This window comes from Scatophagus argus, chromosome 18 (genome assembly GCF_020382885.2).
Source record: "Scatophagus argus isolate fScaArg1 chromosome 18, fScaArg1.pri, whole genome shotgun sequence".
In the NCBI taxonomy this organism is placed as follows: domain Eukaryota; kingdom Metazoa; phylum Chordata; class Actinopteri; family Scatophagidae; genus Scatophagus; species Scatophagus argus.
This window is the reverse complement of record NC_058510.1, coordinates 16,675,777-16,692,046: the sequence shown is the minus strand read 5'-3', so window position 1 is coordinate 16,692,046 and position 16,270 is coordinate 16,675,777. Positions and strand designations below refer to the sequence as shown.

Below are 16,270 nucleotides of genomic sequence, written 5' to 3'. Positions count from 1 at the left end.
GCAGTATTGGGAAAAGCAATACTGGTCACCAGACCGTGGCCCAGATGAAAGGTTCAGAATTCATTGACTGCAAGCTGAATTTACAGTTTTACAAAAATGTAACTGTAAGACTGTATTTGTATATAAGTGTGTGGTTGTGTCAGCTGATAAATATATTGTAGATTGCGTTGAACCCTGGAGCTAGAGGTGCAAACTGAACTGATGTGGTGGGGAAAAAAAGCGATAAACAAATAGTTGTAGTCGCTCTAACTCTGGTAAGGCTGATGCGTGGGAAATATTGTGATCTAACCAACCCAATGTTGCCATGGTTTTGTAGTCAAGGACTTGATTCTCCCGTTGTGAATAAAAGTCCAAATATTTAGGAGCTATCTTAACCACACGAGCACCAGATGGAGTACTGAGGAAATGAACTCTGAGCCTTGCATAAATTTCAGTGGTAAAAGAGGCGATGTTTTCCTGCAAGTTGCTCTCTGCCTGCCCATCTCTGTCTCTTTGATTCTCTCTTGATTCTCTTTGATTCGCTCTGCTTCCTCCCCCTTCTGTTTTCTGCAGCCCCCACCCTTCCGTTGACTGTATTGATCTACTACGTCATCATGTTGGGAGAGGGTGGAGGTGGATGTGTAACTCTCCAGATGTTAAGCAACACAACAAGGCTCCGGGTCTTCTAGCTTTATGAGCGAACTGGCCATCTATGTCCACTGCTGCTGCTTTTTTCCCATTTCCTGTCACACTGGGGTATTGGTGACATCACACTTCGTATCATTTTTAGTGCCTTGAGGAAATGACTCCTTGTTTTTGAGTTAGCGGTGAGGTCATGTGATGGACTTGACCATGTAACAGCTTAAAATGGCATGGTTATCTATTGTTTCTTTATAGTATTTGAGGAAATACTCCATGGTTTAAGAATTGTTGGCCTGTAAACACATTTTCTTTGGCTACAGCAGTCCTGTAATTCGAGTATTTCTAAAGTTGCTTTGAAGAGATAAGAGCACACTTGTATTGATTCACTTTCCTCCCCACACTGTGCCTCTCTCAGTCCCCCATCCCCCTGCTCTAAGTGTACTTTCGCAGCAACGTATAGTCCACTCATAATGACCTGTTCATAAGTTGAACATGTGTGTTAGCATGTGCATGCACGTGTACTGACCCTCTAGGGATGTGTGTTTCGATGGCCAATCTTTAAATCGGCCCTGCCCACTTCTGACTGTGTGCATAGGATCAAATAACACTGCATAGGAAGTGAGGAAATGTATATGTGTGTATTTGTGAGTGTTCAAACTTTTCCTCCAGTGGAGCAGCCCTGGATTTCCTCCTCTCTCTGAACAAAGGCTGACATTGCTGGCTTTTGTTGTGTGCGAGACAGAGCGACATTCCTGGGCAGACGATCTGCCCTCAGGCGCACACTCATGGGTACAAATGCTTGTCATGTTTTCTGAAAATGTGCGTTTCTTGTGTGTACTCCCCCCATTGGGCGGGGCAGTTGTGCTCTTCCTTATTTGGATAGCGGGTGAAGGGGTTGGGTGGGGTGAGGGGGGGGAGGTTGAGGTCACATGGGTGTACAGCAGAATCCTAGCGATAGGAACAAAAACTCACAAGTAAGACCTGGAGAGTAAAAGTACACCGTGGGGGGCAGCAAGCAAGAGCGAGAAAAAAAAAAAAACAAATAGGAGAGCCGGGAAGAAGAGAGGAGTGACAGCTGCTGGACGGAGGACGAGAGAGAGAGAGAGAGAGCAGCAGAACAGAGAGCGAGGGAGGGAGAGGGAGGAGAAAGGAGAAAGAGATAAGAGTGTGACAAACAGGAGACATTGAGGGGAAGCACATGGTGTAAAAATGCCCACCAACTTCACTGTGGTCCCGGTGAAGGACAACACGAGAAAGGCAAAAGAGGGGGACGAGGAGGATGATGTGGATGACAACAATGTGCCGAGAGAGGAGGAGGACGCCACAGGTGAGATCAGATGTGTTTTAGCTCCGTCAGAGGGGTAATGAGATACGCCGATTCAGAGTTGACATTTTTATATGCTTGACAAATTTCCAGATTCCTCTTTTTAAGTCACATTTCTCCAGTCTTTGTGTCTGTTTCAAGCATGAAACACTTCTTTACTTTTTTTCCTTTCATACAGTAGATAGAAAAATGGTGCTGGAAAGTTCTAGACTTTGCTTAGGGAAGCAAGCTGATAATTTCGCTTTATTGCATGAGTTACTGTTGCCTGTGATTTTCAGAAAACTGTTTATGGGTTCTGTGTGGGTGGATAATGTCTAGGGAAGTCAGTGAATTTTAGGGAAGGCTTCTTCGTTTTCCAGCAACCGCGTGAGATGAAGGTTTCTCTCACACGCCACCTCAGCTCAGGAGAGTTTGACATGAATTTTGTTCCATGTTAGTGTTTCCCCTTTGGCCTGAATCTCACCTCCCCACCCCCAAACACACAAAAACATACACACACTAATGCACACACACACCAGCGGTTGGCTTTTTTGCTTATTTAATCTTGCTCTCTTGAGTATTTCACCTGGCCCGTCTCTTAAAAAATCGTTATTCTCAATCTGTTCTGTTCTTTTTATTGTAATTTTTTTTTTGTTTCAGTACACTGCCTGGTTTCCTAGAGCTGTGGTAACAAACACAGGACCAACACAGATGCTCTAATTGAGACAGCCATGACTCCTAACATCTCTCTGTGTTGATTACCATTGACATGCAACCTCTGACATGACTCACCCTTTGAAGGCCTTGCAGTGAACTTAACTTTCCCAAACAACAGGATAACAGGACTTTTACCCAGTGATATATTCCCAATATTACCAAGTGAACCATGCTGGATGTTGTATTATATAAGTTCAGCAAATCTGTCTCAGTTATGAGTTAAAAACCATGTAAGGCATGCGGCCTGCATCTGCAGAGCTAACAGTTGGTAGTCAACAGTTGACTTAATTTTGTTCCATTTTTTTTGACAGCCAGAATTTATCTCACACTTGTCATTTTTCTGGACATGTACATCAGTGTAAGATTAAATATTTAGTGATGGAACAAAATGTTCTCTCTTCTGCCAAGAGTAGGAACCTGACAGTCTGAAGATATAAATCCAGGGCAACATTTTAAAGCCTCACTTTATTTTATTTTCTTCTTTTTTTTTTTCCAAGAATATTCAACATTCAGGTTTCATGAAGTGCATATTTAACAAACTATGACTCTGACACAGACTTTTTTTTAGCGAAGTTGCTTCTTGTACAGCATCACCCATTGGCGAAGCAGTATTTAATTTCTGCTGCGGAGCTGCAATCACGGCTGCATGCTGGGTAAGATTTTACAGACTGGGAGAGAGAGAATGGCATTTTATTACGATGGTTCTGCAGGATATCATACTGTGGCGTGCTTTGGTTTCCCCCTGTGCATGTTTTAGCACATGCAGTCATTTGTCTCTGACTGTGGCTGCAGTGACAACAATAGTGGGAGAACAGGGGCTGACATGTTACAAAGACCACGGATCTGTAGCCACAAATTTGTGTGCTGTAACTTGGCTTGTAGAGGGATCAGGAGGACCACACACTTTTATTGTTTGTGCTGAAGGAGGACAGTTGTGTTGTCTACATAAATCCACAAGCCATCAAAAACGGATTCAAGCCAGTGTTCACCAGACAGAACAGAGGACTCAAATGTAAACTGTTTCCCCATTTTTTTTGTCTGTTCAGGTTGGTGGGAACGTGATGATTCCGGTATTGTCAGATGATAAGCATGACATAGCGCAGAAGCTCAGAATGGCAGCAGGTTCATAGGGAGGGTCCTCGATAGCACAAGTGTTGACTCATGAGCATGTTGTGTAGGAAAGACTGAGTCATATAGCAGTCACAGTTATTGATTATCCTGCTGGCTTATTTCCCGTTGGCTGAGCCGGGGGAGGTGGGACCCCACCCCCCCCAGTGCTCTAATGTATAGTTCTGCTCATTCACTCTGACATGCCTCTTTGTCACGCGCCGTCGTGTCTGACTCTCGGGTCGGTCTCTATCAACATTTCCTTCTGAAAGTGATGAGCTAACTCTACACCTCATGAACCCACAATTCAGAGTTCCAGTTTAACATCTGAGACATTTATTTAATACCCCGACGGTACAGCATCATGTTAGATTTTTTATTTTTTTTTTCTGTCTCGTACACTTTGGCATGTTTCTCACACAAAATAGGTCAAAGCTTTTTAGTTTCTTTTTGTAGGAGCAACAGTCAACACCAGTTCAAACTTAAAGACATGTCATCCGCCCAAGCTTCCTCATCTGAACTTTAGCTGCCTACTTGAAGACAAGCAACTAGACGTTTAGAATGTTTGACATGTATAATCAGTCTGTTTGTGGTGAACTCATTTCAGACTTCACATATCAACATAATTTTGCCATTTCAGCGCTGTTTATTTCGCTCCTCTTTGTACATCCACATTAAAACAGACTGAAACACATTAGACGAGTTCGACTTGTCTTTGGCCAATGAAACTCTCTCGCACTTTAGTTGCACTTTTGAAACCCAGTTCATTGTTGTTGCAGAAGTCTGATAGTGTTCGTGCACTGTGTGTAGCTGGAATAGAAGTTTCTCTTGGACTGTGTACTGCTGAGCACTGGAACTAATCTGTGTTAGTTTCTCTAGAAATACCAACATCGCACTGATTCTTCATGAGTGTGCGGCATTTGTACTGTGTGTTCTGAGAATTCTTTGGTTTAAAAATCGTTTGCTCGCATTGTTGGTGATTCCATTTTGAAACTAAAAAAGAACTCAAGCGAATTGTTAATTTGAGGGACTCAATCTATTACTTTAAATTCACTCAAGCTGTTCGCTTTTGCCTTTAAATTCTTCTGTTGAGCCTTAGTTTTAGGTCACGTCATTTAAAGATTAGCCCTTAAAAACTGAAGCAGAAATTGTTTCGATGAAGGAAAGTCGTATGGGTTGCCTTATCTTCTCTGCTGCAGAGAACATACAGGTTTTCAGCTGAACAACGTCTTGCAGAGGGGAGTGATCTAACCCTCCGTGGGAGTGGGTGGAGTAGGAGTCTGAGCAAGAGCATACATAATGGTCAAAAATTCTGTGGGAGGTGACTGGTGCAGGAATGAAAACGGACCTCTAGTACGGACTCCCCAACACTGCACGCAAGCCCTCTTTTCTGCCATGTTTTGCACAGGAAATCTCACTCAAGAGAAAGCTGCACAAAACCTTGTGAGTAAATCACACAGAGCGTAGGCACCATGTGGAGCTTATGGCTTCAGCCATGGTTGTTTGTGACCGAATAATAAATCTCATGTTGACAAAGCTAAAGGAACATCTGCTATGGTAAAATGCAACCTTATATCAGTGTGTTTAAGCTGACACTAAGCAGGTGATCGGTGCCTTGCCTGCCTCTGTCCGTTGGTCCATTTGTCCATCTGTCCTAAAGCATGTGTTTCCTATTTGTTTGTCCAGAACTGCTGTCTGTATGTGACTGTCTGTATTTTCTGTCTCTTCCTCTCCTCTAAGCTGTATTCTACAAGCAACACACGTGATGCGCTTTCAGCAAGTTGCCTTACATGCACGCTGATGGTCAGGTTGGAGTTAGAATGATATTTATTGCATTATGATTTTAGGTCGGTCACACGTGTTTATCTGTGAACAGAAGAATAGCCAGCAATGATGTTTCATTAACTTTCTCGCACTCACTATTCTGTCAAAACACATAAGCTTGTTTGTCCACAAGTAATAGTTTAATCTCGTTCCTCATCACTCATTTGTTTCCACTAAGACTTTAAGACTTTTCTTTTTTTTTGTCCTCAGTCAAAACTTGCTCTGTATTCATGTGCATATATTTATTGGGTAGACAAGCTACCATTTATAATGGTTTAAATAAAGCAACAGTTTGCCTGAGGGGAGCTTCTCAAAATCCCCACTGATTCAGGGAGGGCTACACAACTGTGGGAACGCAAGGACCTGTGATCATGCCTCCATAATTCTGTATCAGGTTATGACTCTTGGAACTGTAACGTTTGAATGGGAAAGAAGCTCTGAGTTTACCAGCCAAGGTGACCGATATAGGCTATGGGCTAAGGAATTTTATCGTGAGATGCAAGAGGAATGGCTTTGTAGTGGAGATGCACGATATTTTTCAGCTTTATATGCTTCATCCTGATCCATGGTCTAAATTGCGGTCTTTTTTTCTCAGTTCTAAAAAGACTTGAAGACTGCAGCCAGACTTGAAATAAGCTTTTAATGTCATGACCGAAAGAACGAGATCTCGGATACAAGCGGCTGAAATGAGCTTCCTCCACAGGGCCCCGAGGAAGACCCAGGACACGCTGGAGGGACTGTGTCACTCTGGCTGGCCTGGGAACGCCTTGGGGTCCACCTGGAAGAGCTGGAGGATGTGTCTGGGGAGAGGGAAGTCTGGGCATCTCTGCTCTGGCTGCTGCCCCCATGACCCGGTTCCGGATGAAGCGGAAGAAGATGGATGGATGGATGAATGCTTCATCAGGATCCATGGTCTAAATTGCGGTCTTTTATTCTCAGTTCTAAAAAGACCTGAGGACTGCAGCCAGACTTGAAATAAGCTTTTAATTTATTTCATGTTTATTCATTTACCAGGCACAGATGCCCATGCAGACCTCTAGCAGTTTTCTGAACCTCTTCCTTTGGATAATTTAAACTGTCCGGCCTGACCCCATAACGTTGCTCAACCCTCAGTGCGTGTTTGAGTTGGCCACATTAGTTAGCTCTGCTTGCAGCACAGCAACTCCGGTCAGACTCTGGTCAGAACGGCTCTCTAACACAGGCAGTTAATTCACATATTCCAATCCATAATTTGTAAGGACTGGACAAAACGGACACTTGCTGTACCTTGTCTTGGTGGCGTGATATACTGAGGGGTCTGTGTTGTCAGCGTGGGAAGAGAAAGATGGTTACTTTAGGAATGTATGGTGTGAATGAAGGACTGGGACATAACATTCCAGGGTTTTCAGCCCCACACAATATTTGTTCTATCAAGGCCAGCGCTGAAAAATGAACATTTCTACCTGATACTTAGTGTGTTACATGTTTTAAAAAGAAAAACCCATGTTAAGAATACTTGCGAAAGGCAATTCTGAGGACTGCAAAGATAAAGACATCAAAAATCCTAGCAAAATACTCAAATCCATTAGCTTTAGAAAGAACAATATAGAGTAAAGCTAAATTAATTAACAGTCTTGAACCCTTCGGCAAGGAGAACGTCTCTCTTCCTGCTGATAGGAATAGTTTAGTCAGACAGTCGTACCTTCTTTGACTGCTGCTTCCTGTTTCCTGCTCAGTAGTCTTCTCTTCACTGGATCCCTGCTCTCAATATGGTGTCTCTGATAAGCCCTCACCAATGAGCACACACACACACACACACACCTCTTTTCTCTTTGTATTTTTTTCTCTCACCGTTGACTGTGGCGTGTGAGGGGGGGCCCTTGGGGTTCACATGGCTTTCGTTTACATAGGTTCATAAACATGATCAGCTCCTCCAGTTCCTTTCATTTTAACTAGATGTTTACAAGCCTAACGGTCCAGATGTCTGTCTCAGTGACGTCCTTACTCTTGTTACGCCCTTCAACCTGCCTGTAAGACATTCCACTCGTGGGACATTTTTGGGAATTGTTGACTGGGAAACCATTTTTCATTGGTTTAACTTCTGCACATGTTGTGTATTGTCAGCTGTCCTGATCATAAGAAAATCTATAAACATGATTAAAGTAGCTCTGCGGTGCAAGTCAGGTTAAAACCAAGCTACTAACTGCAATCTGAGTCTCCACAGCTAAGTATTGGGTCAGTGTTACTGATGTGCCTGCATTTCCATTACCACATTTGAGGGTTACAGTAGTTTAGCCACTGCAGCATACAGAGAGCGATTGTTTTGTATCTAAATGGCCGTTTAAACCTGGCTTTTGTATTGCATTTTTTAAATATCTGTTTGAGCAAAGACGGTAACTCTCCAGCACTTCACGAGGAAATGATCGCTGCTTTACTGTTAACCAGTCGCCGGTGAGGAGCCAAGATTTGTGTCATGTAATGAATGCAGGTTATCATGTTCTCAGCATGATTTGCATCATAGTTATGAGTCCCAGAATCCAGGCAGTTGCCAGATGCAAATTGTGTGCTGGAGACTGTCTCCTCGGCTGAAGTGCTTTGAATGTCAGAGGTGCCTTTCCGTAGCTGATCACTGGCCTGTAGCTCTATAAATGCACTCACTGGCTCCATCGTCATTAGCTGAGCTTTGGTATTTATTGCTGCACACCCTGTTGCAGGCCTCTGACTAGAGAGCGGGCATTACACTCTTCTTCATTTGTCTACTGTCTGCTCTAGGAACCAGATGTTGGCAGTATTAGCCAGCATCTGGTTCCTAGAGCCCATCGCATCCCTCTGAATTGCCTTTGCCACATTTAAAGTGGACGCTGGCAGTTTTGGAGTATTAGAGAAGGGCTAGAGCAGGATGTGATGTGATTCAGGATAAGATCCCGCAATTTAACTTCTACAGCTACAGTTCATAGTGTGATCAGGGAGCTTTGTTGTGTATGTGCACAGAGTTTCCTGCAAATTGTGGGATGGCGACACCATCTGGAAAAGTGTGGACTTAGTTTTCCATGTATGCGTGTGTGTGTGTGTGTGTGTGTGTGTATGGGTGTGATTTCAGTGGTCCATATTCTGTCTGTGATTAAAAAAACAAATAGATGTGGGTTTTTTGTTTTGTTTTTTTGTGTGTTTCTTTTATTGCTTGCTTGCTTTGGAATATTTGAGACTGCTTAGATTTACGGATCGAACTGTTTGTCTGCCTGTGACGAGTCACATGATTTCATTGTTATTTTCACATGACCGTGATTCACTTGTACTTTCGGTCAGAACAACTGGGGAAGGGAAATGCAAGAGAAAAGCAGAGTTACAAAACAAAATTCCTTGCACATTAGATTCTAACTAAAATGGCTGACAAAAGTGCAGTATTAGGAACTTAAGGTTAATCGTAAAGTAGTCATTAGTGGCATACCTTGTCCGTGCCAGCCGTCAGTAATGATCTATTCCTTTCTCACCCATCTCATGCTTAGTGTTTACACATGGCAGTGAGGATTCAGGTATAAGAGGCACTAAGTCACATTGATCCCACTTAGCCTTGGCTGACCCTCATTTTCTCCTTTTTTTCCCCCTCTCTCCCTCTTTTTGTCTCTGACATACTCCCACACTTTACCAACCACTTCCACCTTCATGTCCTCTCATGCACAAGTTCAAGTTTGATGGACCCATGAGCTGTTTCTGAAGCCAGTTGGCGCACCATTACTTGGACATAATCCTGATTCTTCTCACAGTCATTTAACCTGAACGTGTCTCCTATCATAGTAAAGAGTCCTGTAAAGCCTGAAGCCTATAAAGACACACCGTCGGTAAGCCCCGCCTCTCCGTCCTTTCTCTCCCGCCCATGCTGTGTATTGCGTAACAGACAGTGTTGTTTACCTGAAGGGTTTAAAGGCTTAGGACGCAATAAAGTGCAACAGACACACACACATGCACACACAAAATAAGTCTAACAGCAGCCATCTGACATCAAGCCAAGTGGAGCTTGATATGACTAAATCCTTCTTACTGTGTGATTTGATAGCCCCTCTTTTAAGCTCTGCCTTAACACATCTGTCAATTTGATGACGCTGGCAGCAGATGGTTGGGTAGACATTCAAGTGGTCAGCGAGTGTTTTCATTTAGTTATTAATTTTAAATTGCTCTTGCAAATCCCACAGTACGGTCAAAAGAGTGAGTCAGTGAAGACAGTCACAGCTCCACACACAGGTATAAGACCCAGCCATGCCTGTCTCTGCTGAATGACCAACAGCCAATCAATGTTAAAGGACACTCACATGACTGACAGGCAGCCAGTGGTCTAAAGACTGCAGCAGAAATTGAGCTTCTGCGTTTTATAAAAAGTTCAGGATTAGCCTAATCTAATCAAGTCATTAGTGCACACTTCACATGCTCTTAGACGGACAGATTAATGTGCGGCCAAGACAGAGGCAGACAGCAGAGGACTAGGTTCACCAGAGCTTTGGAGTAATGCCTCGGGCACAGCTTGTGCTGCCATTGTCAAGCCCGTCACGATCAAGTCGGAAATGAGACATTAGTATTCAAATGAAACGATATGAATAGTAATAATAATAGGGGTAGTTGTTGCATTGTGGATGAGGGGTAGCCATAGTGGTGTTTTGTGCTGAAATGAGTCAATTAATTTAATTTCAACAAAACAGTCTGCTACAGTTTTTCTAATCAGTTCATCTTTTAAGACATTTATCAGATTAATGTTTTTTAGGTTTTATAGACTTACCTATTATTTAATTCCTTAGAAAAATAATTGACAGACCAATAAAACAATCCTGAGTTTCAGCCTAACCTGTAAGGGGGCTACAGAGACATTGTTGGGTCGATTATAACCCTGTTATCTGTTCCCATTAAAAGCAGTGCTTGCGATTGCATTGCTCCACACCAGTGTCCTATAAACTACAGCACGTTGTCATAGCCTCAGGCTGTGCTCCCTGTGCCTTGCTGATCGATTGCCCATCTCCAGTTATGTCACCCTTGGGGGTCAATCAGGAGGTCAGATTGTAAATGAGAAGTGCTCACTCAGACAGCACCTGCACATCAAATTAGTGAACAATTATTGGTTCAAAATGATAAACTGCACAGCTTTTACTTTGGACAGCAAATGTTTTCTCTGCTTTCTCAGCGCCACAAGCTCACAAATGTGTTTTTCCTGAAGAATTCATTTTTCTACTGGCTTTTTGCTGTTTATCCATCCATCCATGGATCCATCACTTGCCCACTCTGTTCTAAAGCTGTCTGTCCGTCCGTTTTTATTCCTGACTTCTGCTTCCCTGACTTTCTTTGCTCCTCCCCCTTTTTGTGTGTGTGTGTTCAAACACGCACGAGCATCTGCATTAGTGTGTGTAGCAGGGATCAGAAGCTCAGGGAGGTTGAGGGAAGGGAGGTGTGTGTGTGTGTGTGAGCGCGTGCAGGTCTGTCGGTGGGAGGGTGAGGGTGCTTTGTGATGCATGGATGATGTCGCTGACATCGTCATCACAGGCTAGTTTTTACACACACACATACACCCACGCACACCGTCACAGAAATAGCTGATCCTCACATTATCCACACAGCACAAGCAGCATTCCTGACTTCTGCACCTCACTAGCACTATCTTTTTACTTCGGACCCCCCCTTTACTGGAGTTCCCCAGGGACCACAACTAGGACCCCCTCCCTTCCACCCCCTTTTTTTTAGCCTGGCTCCTCAGTATGGAGCAGAGGGGAGGCTCTCGGCGGAAGGGTAAGTTTTTCTTAACTTAAGTACTCGTTTGGTTGCCCTTTGCTAGCACCGCTATATTCAAGCTAATAAATTGTGCCTATGTCGGGGACATTTGATTACATCTGCAATGTTTTTGTCCTTTGCAGCTTTATTTTTATAGGACTGGTTCATAAGGATGCTTGTTTTATTGATGGCCACATGCTCTCTGTCTGTGGCGCACCTGGATTAGATTTAGTTTTTTTTTTCTTGGTTTTGTGTAATGATTTTACTCCAGATAAATTGTTCTGCAAGAGACAAATGCGGCTTTAAATGAGATGTTAGTGTGTTGAATCCCTCCACTAAAATTAATGTGAATTGTTTTAAAGAGGGACAAGTAGTAAAAGCAAAAGGCTTTGCATTGCTTCACTTGTTAGCCATTCATTAAGTCATGATGTTTAAATGAATTGTGTTCCAGTATGGTGGTGTTGAAGTTTAGATCCTAATCTTTAAGTTTAGAAATGTGTGTTTCTTTTTGTTTGTTAAACCTTGATCTAAAGGAGCTGATTTCGGACTTGTACTTTCTGGACTCCTGAGGTCTCTGACATCTGTGTATTTTTTTCCTTCCTCTTTTCTTTTTCTCGGTACAAGAAGCCATGGGCTAACTCTGGCACTGTTAGGCAGCTTACCGCACCGTCACAGTGTGCAGCTTAGTGGTTATAAATAGGATACATGGTCATTTATTACCACAGTGACCGGAGGCCTGAGCCTAACCATTAGTACATCCTCCATGTACCTGCTGGTAAAACTGTACCAATCACCAAGCAGAGTGCTGATGAAATCTGACTTTAACCCAAGCGTCTCCACAGCTTTGCCAGCCAGGGGTGTAAGCAAAGCACTGAGAAGAACTAATAAAACCTGATGTCAGAACAAGGGTGGTCAACAATGTGACATTCAGTCTTAATAACAAATGACAGACTGACAACTGTCCTGTCCTGCTGTGCAGTGCACTGTGGAAGGGTCAGGGAATCCCGCTCCCTTATGTAACATTGCTGACTGTGATGTAAAAGAACGCTCTTTAACTATCAGATGTTGGGGCAGTCTAGCATGCATCAGCAGTGAGCAATTTTAAAAGCATCTGCATTTTAAATTGCTTTATCCTGCAATAATGCCATGACCCTGCGCAGAAAATGTGTAACAGCTGGTACTTGCTTATTTACCTGTGTGTATTTCAAGTAGATTTGAATAGCAGCATATTTATTCATTTAATTCATTTCCTGATAATTCTCAAAGCCTGTCATTGTCTTAGCCAGGAGCTGGAGCAGTCATTGACCGCAAGCTCTTTCATTAATTATGAGCATGCAATCAATTAGAGGTAAAGTACTCAAATAAAATCCATAGTGATGAGTGAAGTGAGTCAAGCTAATTTGCCATTTCTCATACCCGAAATGGCCGTTTGTAACACTGACAAATATAATTATATAAATGTCATTAACAAAACTTTGGATTTTCTACATGTAAACTGATATGAACTTGGCAGTTCATATAGTTAGTGTGTGTATAGTGCTAACTTTGGGAATTAGGGTGGAGGTGGATGTTGTGTGTATGTGTTTTTAGCATAGATGCCTTGATTTAATCTGGTTTAGATCAGTATGGTCATTTCCTCTTACATACCATATACCCTTTAGCAATGTCAAACATTTTTAAGGGTCACCTAATGCGCTATAGCGCAAGGGAGACTGCTCACCACCTGCAGAAGTAGGACACACACACACACACACACACACACACACACAGAGCTCTTACCAGCAAATACATCTGCATTCATTCATCAACAATTACACAAGAGGTCCCACCATTCTCCCTCCATAGACAGATCCATGGGATGCTTGGATGCTGCATTCAGTCTGTCTTATTCTACTGAAGCCTCATGGTGCTGCCATCACCTCATGGTGAAACCAGAATCAGAATCATCTTTATTTGCCAAGTACGTGTGACCATACAAGGAATTTGACTCCGGATTTTTCTCTCTCCTGTGCACCATACAAAATACAAAATAACAAATAATAATAAAAAATGAAGAATAAAGTATTTACAAGAAGAAAATGATCATCAACTGCATGCAAAGTTGGCTGTTGTGGAGTTACTGAATCTCAGCTTACACACTGTTAAATAATAGCACACAGAGCAGCTTGTGTTCATGCCCGTTTACAGCGCATGAACGCTATTTACCGGTAGTCACTGAAGAACATTAGCTACTGTGGAGTGTATTTGCAGTTAGTTGTGTTTTTGCCACCTTGAAACCCTTCTTTTAACTCTTGTTTGGTCTCCATCATCTTTAGCTCCCAGATGTTCCACCGTTTGCGAATAAAACTGGTGAAGTTTTCACAAAAAGTGAATGAAGATACTGTAGATGACATTTTTCAGTGGGATGCTTGACAGCCTAGCTGATGGGTGGTAGTTTGTGCAGAATTACACTGTACAGTACGTCATCAACAGTGAAACGATCAAGCTCTTGTCTGGTCTGTCAAAATATGGGATATGAGGAGTGAATAGGACTTGTGATCTAAGTTTATTTCTTGTTTACTTTATAGGTTGTAATTGGCTTGGGGGATTTCCTTTGGTCATTTTTTGGCTTGAATGTGTTACAGACTACGGCTTTGTATTGGCAAGAATCTGTCCATATGATATGAGTTACAATACAGGGTTTGCACTTTAATATGCTGATTTATATGAAGATACTATGAGCAAAGATATTGTTTCATGGGCATTAGCATGTTATGTTGTAGTATAAAAGAGTCACATGACTGGAGATTGAAGAACACATGCATATACACACTCCCTTTAGCTTGTGTCTACAGTGTTGCTCTTCTGTCATTCTCCACTGTACACCAGGTGCATATTTGCACAACATTTTTCATTTGCTCCTTATGAATGAGCTTGTATATGCAGTGCGCTTTCAGCATTCCTGGACTGACATGAGAACAGCTGATGTTAGGGGTTTGTGCAATGCATGTTGGGTACTACCGTTAAAGTGCATACTGACATCTTTGCAGTATATACCTGGTCAGTCATCCTAACAGAGGGGTTGTTTATTCGAAAGCAGACGACTGATCGTTCAGCTAATTGTTGAGAATGCCCACATGCATGTACGTCCCATTTAGTGAGACAACAGTAACATGAAATTCCAGGAAGAGAAGTGAATAAGTCCAAGATAAATGACACCATGTGTAACGTGCACAGAGGCTAACATCTGGTAACTAGGCCACAGTCTTGTCACTGCTACTGTATATGAATGTGGACCATGTCCCCCAGGACTGCCAGCTACAGCACACCAAAGCACACTCACGCACACACATGTTGACATTTACACACCAACAGATTGATAGACGGACAGACAGCAGTCATCTTCACCCTCTGTAGAACTGTTGTTCTTTGTGCTTGTGCTTTTCCTTTCATTTCCAACAACTGCAGTGTCTGGTATCTACTTGGAGGATTTGTGTCAGCTGGAACTTTTGTCTATTTTGGGTTGGTTGGTGATGTGCAAGTGCAGCTTGAGGTCACTGGAGGATTTAATGACATGGAGGTGGGACCAAATTTGGTGCCATACATCAGCCATTTTGGGTATCTAAGATAAATGAGCAGCTTTGACCGACTGTTTACTGGGGTGATGACATTTTTAACACACACTGAGCAAGAGCTGGAACTGACAATAGTTTTTTCAGTTATATCCACATACCAAATAGTTATTATGTTCCCCCAACAGTCCAAAACCCAAAGATATGTAATTTACCATGATACAAAACAGATTTTATAGATTCTAGAATCTGGAATCAAGAAATATTTGGATTTTTTTTGCTTGATTTAACACGTTGATTATCAAAATTAAATTAGTCAACTACTTGTTCCACCTGTGCATTAAACATAATAATTCACAACAAAATTGTATTGGGAAAAGAACTGATTCATTCATAACATAACTGATTATGAGCGTCTGAGTTCAGCAGGCAGACCTCCACCACAACATGTACTTCCTTCTGTCTGGCGGTGTTTCTTCAAGAGTACAGTGTTTTTTTTACTATCATTTAAACACTGAAACATCATTGGCTCACTTTGTTACAAAATATTCCCTCACTGTGTTGTTGGACTTATTGTGGCAGGTGGTTTAGCTGGTGTTATTTATGCGGTGTGTAGCATCTTAAAAGCAAAGCGATAGGTAGCTGCATTATGCACTATGATAAATTTATTCCCTGTTATCCCAGCTTATTGAAACACTGTGATCATACCCAGTGTGTTCTGCTCTCCCACTCGGACTGTGTTTTAAAAGAGCTCCACAGTACAAGGACATAGTGACTTTCCCTGTGATTACCAGCAGGCTAAGCCACGCTGCAAGCCTCTTATTCCCCCTGCATCTGGATCAGGCTGTAAAAGTTACCCGTGAAATCCCCACGGAGTTCACAGCAGGCAGATCCACTGACGAATGACGAAGACCCGGCAAAGATCCGTGGTCAGCGCTGGACTTTGAAATGTACATGGTTGTCAGTATTTTCCATAATGTGTCAAGCCACCTAAGAAGCTATTTGTTGATTAATTGATTACTCTATCAACAGAAAATAAATCAGACAGTTTTTCAGTTAGTCCATTGAGCCATTTTCAGGTGATAAGGCCCTGTATTCTGTGGTTTTATATGCTCAGTTTTGAATATTTGTATTTTTGTTCTGTTCTGGAACATCACCTGTTCATCACAACAATTTGAACTGGGCCAATCAGATCTGGAAATTACGATGGACCTTATTCGTCATTATTTTTACATCATAGACGAATAGATCGATTATATATTAAGATTTATGCAGTAACAGCACAAGTTATTTGTAGCCATGCTGCATAAAGCAACATTTTTGTCAATATCACAAATAAAGACCTGCGCTTCCCTGAAACTAAAAGTTGATAATGTTTCATGATATTAGCAGTAGTAGGTTACAGTTAAATGGCGACTGC

The 16,270-nt window shown here is 42.3% G+C and overlaps 1 protein-coding gene across 4 annotated transcripts in view; it reads left to right on the top strand.

Moving 5' to 3' along the window:
- slc12a7b (solute carrier family 12 member 7b) overlaps positions 1-16,270 on the top strand; it is a 58,996-nt gene that overhangs the window by 15,251 nt on the left and 27,475 nt on the right. Inside the window, exon 1 of one of the 4 annotated variants that reach the window (XM_046370816.1) lies at positions 1,589-1,948. The exons of the other annotated variants lie outside the window; for them this stretch is intronic. Within the exon in view, the coding sequence (XP_046226772.1) occupies positions 1,831-1,948 (118 nt within the window). The 5' untranslated portion in view covers positions 1,589-1,830. Of the gene's footprint in view, positions 1-1,588; positions 1,949-16,270 lie in introns of those variants that run through there. 4 annotated transcript variants of the gene reach the window in all.